The following is a 12,118-nucleotide window of genomic DNA, read 5'->3' as shown; positions in this document are numbered from 1 at the left end:
AGGATTAAATGAGATAATATATGTAATAAGCAGCACAATGCCTGGCACATAGTAGGTCTTTAAAAATTGTATTCCCTTCCACAGGAGAGCAAGAACTAAACATCCTCTTTTGGCAAGGGGAAACTACAGGCGGCCAGTGTTGTAGAGCTCTGAACTGGTAGTATTTAAAAGTTCCTCCAATGTGTGGGAAGAACCAGAAAAAGGCCACAATATAACATGGCTTAGATGGATTACAATCTGCACTGGTGAAAGGCATACCCATAGATCAAAATAAGATATGGGCTTCCAGTCCAAACAATGAATGGGATTTTTACCTATATTTAACCTTGTGTCCATTCTTTGAGGTGCCGAGCAATCACATCTGCAAAGATTGAAAAAACCTGTCAACCTATGGCATTAGAATTCAGGCCCAAACTTGCCTTCATCTCACACTGATTTCCAACTCTAGTAGAGCTTGTTACAGGAGCCCAGGAAACGTGGGGTCCAATTTAGAACCACAGACTATTAGCCTGAGCTGATAGTGCCCCAGAAACTATCTAGTTCAATTCACTCATTTTTTTTAAAAATTTTATTACAAATTTAACATTCAATACACATGGAATTGAATAGCAAACCAAACTATAAAACCTTAACTACATTTAAAAAAACTTTCCAAAATAATTTATTTGCTCTTTCTCTTTTTGATCTTTGTATTTAAAGTTTTGTTGTCTTTGTGCAAGCTGCACATTTACAGACCAGCAGCGAGCTGGAACAGAGAAGAGATTACAGTTCTATGATACATAAGTCTGAAATACACTACTCTAGAGAGACTTTGGAACATGAGCCACATTCCCACTCCACAAATCTGGTATTACTGAGTAGTGGGGCTAAGAGTTACAGATTATAGTCTTGGCATAGCTGCAAACTATTACTTCATCTCTGTCTCAACCTCCTCCCAATCCATGCCCTAATTTACCTCACAAAGCTGCTGAGTATTTGCACGTTTCTGAAACCCAGAAATTCCTATATTCAAGCACTCCCCCTAGGGCTGTCAGAGTGCCCAGCATTTCCAAGTGCTTGAGTTGTTTTGGTGCAGCATATGTCACTTTGGCTTGTATGTCTCCAATCCTAGAAATTGGTTTATTGAAAATAAATTATACAGGAGAATCAGGGACCACACTTGCCACCTGAGTTTTAACTGATCCTCAAAACCCTAAGCCAGTTCTCACCCCAGGTTAAAATTAACACAAAGTTCCAGAGAGCAAGGCTTCAGGTCTGTGGATGAGGGGCACACTGATGGAATTACGGCCACAAGTGAAACCAAGTTATAATCAAGCCAGAAATTGGACACAAAGCACTTGAAAAGTCTTTTAAGTCCAACCAGAAGGTTTTCTGCAGATTAGGACCAGCCTGCATTAGTGTTTTGCTTTGAATAATTGCCATGGTCCCTCCACAGATGTCTTTGAAAGGAAATGGCACATATGCATACACTGAAAAATAACACCAATGAGAGGCCACATTCAGTTTTAGTATTAGCTAGACTTAGAAGAGGTAGCTTATGTTAAGATCAATATGGTAGTTCTTAGAAAAGCTAAGAGATCAATAAGAATCAGAAAGGGTGCTTGCCAAGCTGTCTTCCAAAACTACTCCCTCAACAAGTTAAAGTACCTGTTTTATTTACATTCACAAAGAAAAATCTCACAAGTTAAGATGAAGCTAAACACTGGACCGCCTCCATTCCCTCCAATTCGGAACTAGGGCCCACCTCCAGACCACCTCACCTCACCAAATGACTTACACAACACAAGGCTGTCTGAGTGTTTTTCGATCACCTAGATACTTAAGAGTCTAATACCCTGTCACCAAACAAGTTCAAAAGCAGTGCTTGATAACTCTGTTACCTTGAGAGTCCTGGGTAAAGAGTATATCAGGCTGGGAATTTAACTGTGATGGACCCAGGACAGACCTGCCCTGGTACTGAACCTGAGAACTGGGGGACATATGCAGGGGCTTTCTCGGAAGGTTGGCTACATCTTGGAGAGCAGCTCGAGAAGGATGAGCAATGACCCTCTGACCCTGGGAATCCTCTGTGAACAACTGGCTTCTCAGGTCTGGGTCAAACCTCTCACTATCCCAAGAAAAGGCCTGACTGGAGCAGGGTCTTTGTTCTACTAACTCTGTGGGCCCTCCCTTCCAGGGCTCCCTGTTTCCTCCCTGCCCTGCTTTGCCTTCTTGGTGGCCTTGGGAAAGGACAGAGAACAGTTCATTTTCTTTGGAAAATACTGTTCTTTCCAATTCTACCCTGTCCACTAGGCACCTGGTCTCTTGCCCTTGTCTGCAATGTATTCTCCCACCCCCTCTTCCATAGGCTAGCACACACAGGCCTTCGGAGTTCAGGGTGAAGGCAAACCCCTCCTCAGTAGAATTGACAATGTCCAGAGGTGGTTTCTGGTCTTGGCTACTGGGCACAGCTGATCTTGCATCTCTGCAGCAGTCCGATCCCTCCTTGGGAGATGGAGGGAGGCAGATGGGCTCCTGAGGTGCCTTAGTGACTGAAGCAGGCATAGTTTCAGGACACTGGGCACACTCCTCCCTGGGGATCAATGAAGGAGGATCCAACCACATCACATCTCTTTGCTGTTCCTTCTTTCTCTGACTTGCTGTACCAGGTGAAGGCCTTCCCTGCCCACCAGCATTTGCCTTTCCTGAAAGACAATATATCTGACAAAGTCTAGTGGTCTGACTGAAATGCAGCTACACATATCCTAATTACTGCACGGCGTCCATGATGCTTGTCATGTGAAAAACAAGCCACCCTGAGAAAGTCCTTAGCATTTTACAAGAAGTCTTTGGATCCCCAACAGCTGCTCAGGGTCAGCCTGCAAACAGGTAGATTTCCTCATAGGATGTACATGCACTTCCCATCACATAAGAGATGTTTCCAAAAAGCTGTATATAAATCAAACATTTTAAAACCTATTGAAATGTTTTAAAATACCATTTTACCAAGCAAGTTGGCACCAAGATCATTCTGAAAAACTAATTTTTTCCAAAAAATACAAACTGGCATTACCGTTGTTGTGTTGAAAAACTATTCTTTCACTTTAAGAAAAGATAAAACTTGCTGAAGTTTAACTTTCCTTTATTAATCAGAACACTGGCCTAAAGGAAGTGGCCTAAAAGCCACAACAAGCTGGTTTATTTTTCCAGGTTTAGTCATTACTAGCTGTGAAGCTTTGGGAAAGTCACATTACCCCTCTTGAGCTTCATTTTACCTCTGTAAAATAAAGGGGTTGGCCTACATCTCTCTTCTCGCTCTAAATAGTCTATGTTCTAAGGTTCCTTTTACCTCCAAAACTGTGTAGATACAGTTGACATCTATTAAAATGTAAATGTAACTTTAATGGTATCCTAAGATGTTTCAGGAGGACAAAAACTTGGTGCTCTGCTTAATAGTGAGAATGACCATTTATCTACTTAGTGATCTCAAGCACACACACAACCATTACATCAGGTCTTAAAGATCATATTAAGTTTCTTATTTAGCACAGCCTTCTATGGATAGATTAAAGGAGAAAACCAGCTCCCTTTTGTCCTTGAAGGCTTCATGCAGAGATTCCAAATATAGGTCAGCCAGGCATCGTAAGGATGAGAGGCAATGAATGGCCTGCACTCAAGCAGCCCAGATGGACCAGGATGAGTTTTGAGATTCTCCTACCTTTGGATATATAACTTAAGAGGGACCTTTGGCTCCAGGGGTCACCATGACAATACCAATAATATACCCAAAGGTTCTCCAACTAGGAAAGTCACCAACACAAACTTCTCCAAATTACACTCACTTCATCTCTTCTGGTGACATTATAGTTTATATGTGGTTGATGTAATAATGGTTTAATAGCTGAAAATGACATTACACATCATCTAGCCCAAGGACAACATTTCATAGAGGGAGAAATTATGGTCCAGAGAGATGACTGATCAAAGTGTCAAAGTGAGTAAAGGGCAGAACTGGGACTAAAGGCCTGGTTTCCTGACTTCCTTTCTTTCCACCATATCATGCTGCCTTTTCAAAGGCGTCCTGAAAGGGCAGCTAGTTGGCACAGTGGATAGAGCACTGGCCCTGCAGTCAGGAGGACCTGAGTTCAAATCCAGCCTCAGACACTTGACACTTACCAGCTGTGTGACCCTGGGCAAGTCACTTAACCCCAATTGCATGACAAAAAAAAAAGGTGTCCTGATCACAGCCATCTTTATTTAGCTAGTATCTATGGTTAGTGGTACTCAGACATTTCTTACAGAACTATGGATGGGTTACTTTGGTTCTATACTAGTAACAATTACAATAATATTAATAATAATACATATTATCTATATAGTTCTTTATGGTTACAAAGTACTTTATACACATTATCTTATTTGAGTCTCCTATAATGCAATGCAAGGTAATGCAAATCAATGCAAAAGATAGATAGTATGAGATTATTCCCATTGCACAGATGGAGAAACTGAGGCTCAGATATCTTTAAAGCATTTTTTTAAGTGAGTCAATTGGGGTTAAGTGACTTGCCCAGGGTCACACAGCTAGTAAGTGTTAAGTGTCTGAGGCCGGATTTGAACTCAGGTACTCCTGACTCCAGGGCCAGCGCTCTATCCACTTCACCACCTAGCTGCCCCAGGCTCAGATATCTTAAGTGGCTTACTTAAGGTATTGAACTCAGGCATGTGCTCCCTCCATTAAAGAATAGTTGGCTACACATTTCTATGAACTCCAAGTGCCCCCCCCAGAGTAGTCAGTACCTGACTTTGAAGTGAAAAATGATGAGATGACAGTCTGCCTGGTACCCAAAGGCTGAGCTCTTCTTGGAGTAAAGCCAACAATAGTTTCTCTCTCACCTCGATCTGGAGGCAGCATTCTGGTGATGGGATTGGATAATCTAGTCTAAGAAGAAAAGGGGGTGGGGAGATCAGACTGAAAGAAGATATAAAACATCAGCTGGAAAGGAGATACTTTATAACCCCTTTGTTTTAGTCTGGTGCATGATCCCTCCTGAATCAGTTGACTTTATTCTATTCTCTGGGAAGTTTGCTTCAAGCACCACTTTGTACTTCTTTTTTGCCCCTCAGCTAGTTTTCTAGGGGGGCAACTAGGTGGCACAGTGGATAGTACACTGGCCCTGAAGTTGGGAGAACCTGAGTTCAAATCTTACCTCAGACACTTATTGGCTGCATGACCCTGGGCAAGTCACTTAACCCCAATTGCCTTAAACATGCAGCACCATCTACAGTCTTCCTGATGTATATCTTGCCACTGTAACGATTGGAATGACGCCACCTGCTGGATACTTACTGTAGAAGAGTTCTGCCCATATTGGCGACCACTCATTAGATATTTTAGACAGTTTAGCTAGAATTTTAGCCCTTAACACCACTGAACCCAGATGGCTCTGGAGGAAAGAGTGAGGTTGACCTTGCACAGCCCTCCTTCATTTAAATACAATTCAGTGCAACTCATGACATCACCCCTATGTCATGGTCTACTTCAGGAACAAAGGACAAACAAGTTTTCTAGGAAATAGTTTTATTCCAATATAGCTCAGCTGTTTCCTTCCCCTAGAAATATTTAGGTTGATCACAAAACCAGAATTTTTGGGAAAGATTTCAGGTGTGATACTGTTAATACTATTAACCATTATCAATAGAACCATATATTTTATGTTGTTTTCCCCAACAGCAGTAGTGATGGGTCAATAGCTACTCCCTCTGACCTAATGCTGCTTATAATAATGTGAATTTGCAAGATGCTAGCTGGAGTTCTCCATGAAACTACTAGTAAAAGCAAGAAAATACTTCTTTCTGGTTCTAACATTTAACTGCTTGGTCACAAAGTATTTCCATCTCTCAACCTCCCAAGTAAGCATGATGTATTAGAAAGACTTACATTCCTAGAAGGATCTAAAGGAAAACAAAAAAAAAAGAAAAGCAGGAGAGTCTGAAAGAAAAACAGAGGTGTACTGCTTTGAAAATTATATGTTGAATTTATGATGTACTTAAAAAAGAAAAGGTGCATATAAGAGTTTCATGTAAAATCTTTTTCTGTTCTACTATATATATGAAATTCTCATTTTACTTGGTGTTAATTTTTTTTAAATAAAAAAAGGAGAAAAAAGATTTAGGTTAAACGCCCATCTCTACTACCCACTAGCTGTGTAGTCACCTGTAAAATCAAATTTTAGAACCCTTTTTTTTTCCAAAAAGTAATTTTTATTTATTTATATAATTTGTTTTACATCAGCTATATTTCTCAATTAATCCTTTCCCCTTCCCTTTCTCAAAGAGCTATCCCTTAACAAAAAGGAAAAGATGGGGAGGGGAGAGTAGAAGAGTTGAGCAAAGCCAACCTGCACTTCCAAAAAAGCCTGAAATTATATAAAGTATTCCATACCCATAGTCTCCCACATCTAAAGGCAGGGTCAAATTTAGTCATAATATTTTACAACATTCATTGTTGTTTTGTTTGTATTTACATTGCTATAAGCAGGGAGGTGGCACAGTAGATAGAGCACTGGGCCTAGAGTCAGGAAGACCTGAGTTCAAATTCTTTCTCAGACCCTGGACAAGTCACTTAACTGTTATTTGCCTTAGTTTCCTTCCTTTTCCCTACACCATCCATCCCTACTGAGCATATTGGGTTTTTGGTTCTGCTTACTTCATTCTGCATATAAAATTTCCCAAGTTTCTCTCCGGATTCATCAGATTCATCACTTCCTCCAGTGCAGTAACATTCCTTTAACTTAAATACCACAACTGCTTTATCTATTTCCCCAAATAATAGACATACACTTTGTCTCCAAAGACAAACAAAGAACAGCAAATGGGCCAGTATGGCCAGATAGCAGAATATGTAGAAGGAATAAAAAGTGAGAAGAGTGGAAAGATGAAGCCCAGTTGGGAAGAGCTTTAAATTCCAAACAAAGGACTTTCTATTTGATCCTGAAGATAATAGGAAAGTACTAGAGTTTATTATATGGGGGAAAGAAGAATGACATGGTCAGGCCCATTATGTGGAAGATGACTTGGAGTAGATAGAGGCTTGAGGAAGGAAGACCAATTAGGTTATTACAATCCTGCAGCGTAGATGTGATGAGAGCCTCAACTCAGAGGGTGGCTGGCTAGGTGAGTGGAAAGAAGCTGTTGTACCTGTAATCAAATTGCTTGCTTTCTCAATGAGGGGGAAGGAAAGGAAGAAGAGAATTTGAAACTCAAAATTTTAAAAAACCAAATGTTAAAAACTGCTTTTACATGTAATTGGAAAAATATATTTAAGAGGTAAAAAAAGCTGTTGTGTATGTAGAACGGACAAGATTTAGAATAACTGTTAGGCTACTAGGTGGCTCAGTGGACAAAGCACTGGGCCTGAAGTCAGGAAGATGTGAGTTCAGATGAGAACTTGGACACTTACTAGCTTTGTGACTCTGGGCAAGTCACTTAAAAACAAAATCTCTGCCTGCCTAAATTTCCCCAACTATAAAATAGGGATGATAATAACAGTCTCTATCTTCTAGCCATGTTGTAAGGATCAAACTGACATGGGACTTAAGATAAATCAGAATAAGTTTCTCCAGTGAGAGGCAAAAACAAAGATGACCAGATAACAGGACAGACATATTAAGGAGTCAAGGGATTATTAAAGTTTAGATTGACCAACTAGATATCAAGACAGACAAACCTAAGAAGGGGAGATAAAATTCTACAGCAGGAAAGTCAGTTAGGCGTGGCTACTACCTGACCTGAGCTAGGAGACAGAGATAACCCCAAAGGTCAGGACCATCATTGCAAAAAAATCCACCTCAACTCTCAGGAAGTCTTTGACTTCCCACTCAGTCACTTTCGCCAGCATCAAACAAAAGACTATTTTAATTTTATTTGGACTGTGTGCAAGAATAAGGTAGCCCATCTACAATTAGTAGATGTTCAATAAATGCTTTTCTTCCTATGTTTGGGGTGGGTGAGAGTGAGTAGAGTTTAGAGCAGAGGATTCAGAATCTGTCTGGATGACTGTGTCACAGGGAAATGGGTGGAGGTCCTTAGGTATTCCTCTGTTAAGAATTACACACACAGGGGCAGCTAGGTGGCGCAGTGAATAGAGCACCAGCCCTGGAGTCAGGAGTACCTGAGTTCAAATCCGGCCTCAGACACATAACACTTACTAGCTGTGTGACCCTGGGCAAGTCACTTAACCCCAATTGCCTCACTTAAAAAAAAATAATAAAATAAAATAAGAATTACACACACAGTCAAATCAGAATTAAAGTGGTCTTAGAAAATGACCCAGTGGGAAGTCAATGACTTCACCCTGGGGAGAAGGTGAATTAGAAACATCCTCCTCCCAGAACAAAAGGAAAGCAAAAGCTTTTACAGAGAATAGATAGGGTATCCACTTGAAACTGGAAAGTGCCCTTTTGGGGTGGGGTGGGCAAAGCTTGAATGCTTGTCATATTCCTGAGAGTAGAGGGGGATTTTTTTGAAATGATGGTCCTGACCTTTGGGGTTATCTCTGTCTCCTAGCTCAGGTCAGGTAGTAGCCATGCCTAACTGACTTTCCGGCTATAGAATTTTATCTCCCCTTACTTCTTAGGTATGTCTGTCCTGCTATCTAGTTGGTCAATCTAAACTTTAAGAGTCTCTTGATTCCTAGATATGTCTGTCCTGTTATCTGGTCACCTTTGGTTTTGCTTCTCACAGGAGAAACTTCTGAGTTATCCTAAGCCTCATGTCAACTGGGAGAATGGTGATGCCCTTTATCTAATTTCTGCCAAACTGCTTTCCAGTTTTCTAGGCAATTCTTGTCAAATAAAGAATTCGTTCTTAAGTAATTTATGTTTGGGGATTTGTGAAAGATACTCCCTTAATGTCAACAAAGAGGTCTTTTGGTTATTTGTCATTCGGGAGATGGTTCACACCTCTGACCCATTCTTCTGCCATGTTAGAATATACAAGGATAGAAAGTCTTATGGGGTTAGATTAAAATTTTAACCAGCGGGCAGCTAGTTGGTGCAGTGGATAGAGCACTAGCCCTGGATTCAGGAGGACCTGAGTTCAAATCTAGACTCAGACACTTAACACTTACTAGCTGTGTGACCCTGGGCAAGTCACTTAACCCCAACTGCCTCATCCAAAAAAAAAATACTTGTTAAAAATTTAAACCGGCCAGCTAAACTGAAGGACAGACACATTAGTCATGGCTGCTGCCTTTGTGGTGCAAAAGGGACAGACCGAATGCCTTGCCATCAGATGTTGCTGCAAGCAAGGCAGACCTAATGCCTACTCAGCCAATTCTCTCATATTCTACAGTTGCAACTGACTGCACTGAACCACCCCAACTACACCCTAGCCAATTCTTGGCCATTTCCTGACCATGCTTTCTCTACTCCAACCACCATCTTTAATCTACCACCTCCTCACCAGAACCTTGGACTCTGTCCCTTAGCTCTGAAAGGTGAGTTGTGCCAGTACCCAGGCATCTATACCACTTCCTTTACTACCCACCTTAGTTTGTAGCATTCCAAAGGGCTATTTTTCTCAATTAGAATATAAGCTGCTTGAGGGTAAGGTCTGTATTGCTTAATTGTATTTGTGCTTAGCTCAATACTGGTACAAAATAAGCATTTAATAAATACTTTGCCTATCTCCTCATATATCTATCCAGCAGCATGGAATTGGGACTCTCCCTTCCAAATAATATATTATGGCTCTATTTTGGCTTTCTTCAGGGCTTTGAGTAGGTAGTCAGTTTCCAATATCTCCAAAATAGCAAAGCATAGGGAAAAATTAAGGGTCTAATTTGACTCAGAAGATCTGAACTAAAATTCTAGCCCTTATATTTGCTTATACCACACTTTTCATAAGATCATTGTAAAGTACACTTTTTTGGTTGTTCTATCAACAAAAGAATTCTAAAAATTGTTGTAAGCCTCAGTTTTCTCATTTGTAAAATGGGAATGACAATGCTTGCTACAACCTCCCTCCCCCCTACCGCCCACCCCCTCATTACAAGGAAGTACTTTACAAAGTTTAAGGTGATTATTAACTCCTTTGAAAACAAAGCTTCCTTTTAAAGGAAATTGGTCTAAATGTGGAAAGTATTAAGGGGAGTTCCAGTCTCCCAAGCAATGAATTGGTGGACACAGAGGCTGAGCACTAAATTCAAATCTCAGTCCCACTATTGAACTTCTCCCTATTCGACATTAAAGTCACTTACCTTGAATTCAATAATATTTGAACTACCTGCCTTCACAGGGCTTGTGTGAGAACCAAATAAGATAACATATGCAATATGTTAGGCATTGTACCTGTATAAACTATTATTGTCAAATCCTACCATAGATTCAAGAAATGGTGCCCATTCTCTATTGTATATTTATATGCCCCTTACTTATCCTCTCTGGTCCCAGTTCTCTCCTCCCAAAAGGGCACAGCACCAAGAAGACACAGAGAGGCTAAGTGACACATTAAGGGCTGTAGAAATCTGTCCTCAGCTCACTAACGCAGGGGGCAAATTGGAATACTCCTTGCTCCCCATTACCACTTCCGGGTGCTCTCCCTTCGTCCATTACTCATAACCTCTCTCCTCTTGAGGTTCAAGCGATTCCTATCTAATCACCCAATCAAAATCCTAGTGGCTGCCCGGGTCACTCCCCTAACTTCCTCAATGAGTTTGACGCCTGCTTTACAATTTGTCCCTCCTTCCCTCAGACTTGGGGACTTCAGCCTGCATATTGATCCTCTAGCACCCTAACCACTCAGTTCCCCAACCTCTTCACAGCCCGTGCCAAGCGAGTCCTCCACCCGCCTCGGCCATACACAAAGATGGTCAAGTCTGCCATCATCCACCAGTGTTCCCCTTATCCGCCATAATCTCTTGGCTTTTCACCTCTCCCTCTGCGGTCCTTAACTGTATTCCGCACTGGCGCTGTGACCTCCGATCCCTTGACCCCCCCAGTTCTCTCCCAGGCCGTCTCCCCTGCATTAGCCACTCTCCTCTTCTCCCCATCTTGACTCCTTGGTGAACTAATTCATCTTGGATCACTTCCTGCATTGGTCATTCCCCTCACCCCTTGTCCCTCACGACAGGCATGCCCCACCCCGGCCCCCTGTCCCTTACGACGTGCATGGCCCCCTCGCCCCTTTTCCCCTCCACTCGGGTACCCCTCGCCCCTCAGTCCTGTCTGTCCTGCACGTCTGGTTCCCCCCTCTCCCCGCCACCACACCATCCCCCAGTCCTTGACCCCTGCCCGGGCTCCCGCCCGTGGGGCCCACCTGAACTTTCCGTTTCTTCAGGGCCGCCGCATCCAGCCACACGCCGCAGGCCTCAGCCTCGGCGGGGCCTCTTCTCCTCATGGTCGCCGAGGGCTGGTCGTCTCCGCCAGCCGGGCCGTCAGCTTTGTGTCCTGACAGACCTTCCCACGGAGGCCTCAGCCGCGCGCCAACGGCCGTTTGGATCGCCCGCCGGCGCAGTGGGCGGGGCTGCGCGCGCAACGTCCAACGGAGAAAGCGTGAGGCCGACCGCCCACGAGGACAGCCCCTCGTGCGCCCTGGCCCCGCCCACCACCTGAGACACGCCTCCATTGCTTCAGGGCCCGCCCCGAGACCTCCAGGCCCTGCCCCCGTTACCTAGGGAATCCTCCTCCGCGTCCATTACCCTAGGGCCCCGCAGTCGGCTCCTCCAAGCCCCGCCTATGGGCCCCAACCCATAATGCTCCCGACCCTAAACTATTTATGGCCTCTCCCTCGCCGACTTAAGGCTACGCCCATCATTGCTTCTACTGCCCCTCAAGCCGGTTGGCCAGGTTCCCACCCATTCCGTATCCTCCTCCTCTGGGCCTGGGTGGCCTAAGGGCGACGTTTGACTAGGCCCCGCCCCCGTCTCTAGACCGACACCCCTCCTGTGGGCCCCGCCCCCGTAGCGTCCCAAATTTGGCTGCTAAAGCGACTTGAGGATTGTGGTGCTGTCCCATCTCGTCCCTACTTCCCACCTCCCCCATACCCCCCGCCTCGAGGCCCCGCCCCCTCCCCAGCAGACCCTGGGCTTGGAGCCCTGTCTCAGATCCCAGCCTGGGTCGTGTGCTGAGGTGTGGAC

At 43.6% G+C, this 12,118-nt stretch overlaps 1 protein-coding gene across 1 annotated transcript; it reads right to left on the bottom strand.

Moving 5' to 3' along the window:
• Nucleotides 1-850: 850 nt before the first annotated feature.
• Nucleotides 851-11,601, bottom strand: LOC122749915 (aurora kinase A and ninein interacting protein). Its single transcript, XM_043996501.1, has 3 exons — nucleotides 11,299-11,601; nucleotides 4,780-4,921; nucleotides 851-2,684 (listed from the first exon to the last, which is right to left on the bottom strand). The coding sequence occupies exons 1-3, from the start codon at nucleotides 11,377-11,379 to the stop codon at nucleotides 1,852-1,854; spliced, it is 1,056 nt and encodes a 351-aa protein (XP_043852436.1). The 5' UTR covers nucleotides 11,380-11,601; the 3' UTR covers nucleotides 851-1,851.
• Nucleotides 11,602-12,118: the final 517 nt, after the last annotated feature.

This window comes from Dromiciops gliroides, chromosome 3, assembly GCF_019393635.1.
Source record: "Dromiciops gliroides isolate mDroGli1 chromosome 3, mDroGli1.pri, whole genome shotgun sequence".
NCBI lineage: Eukaryota > Metazoa > Chordata > Mammalia > Microbiotheria > Microbiotheriidae > Dromiciops > Dromiciops gliroides.
The sequence above is the reverse complement of the archived record's forward strand: the minus strand, read 5'-3'. Positions and strand labels throughout refer to the sequence as shown.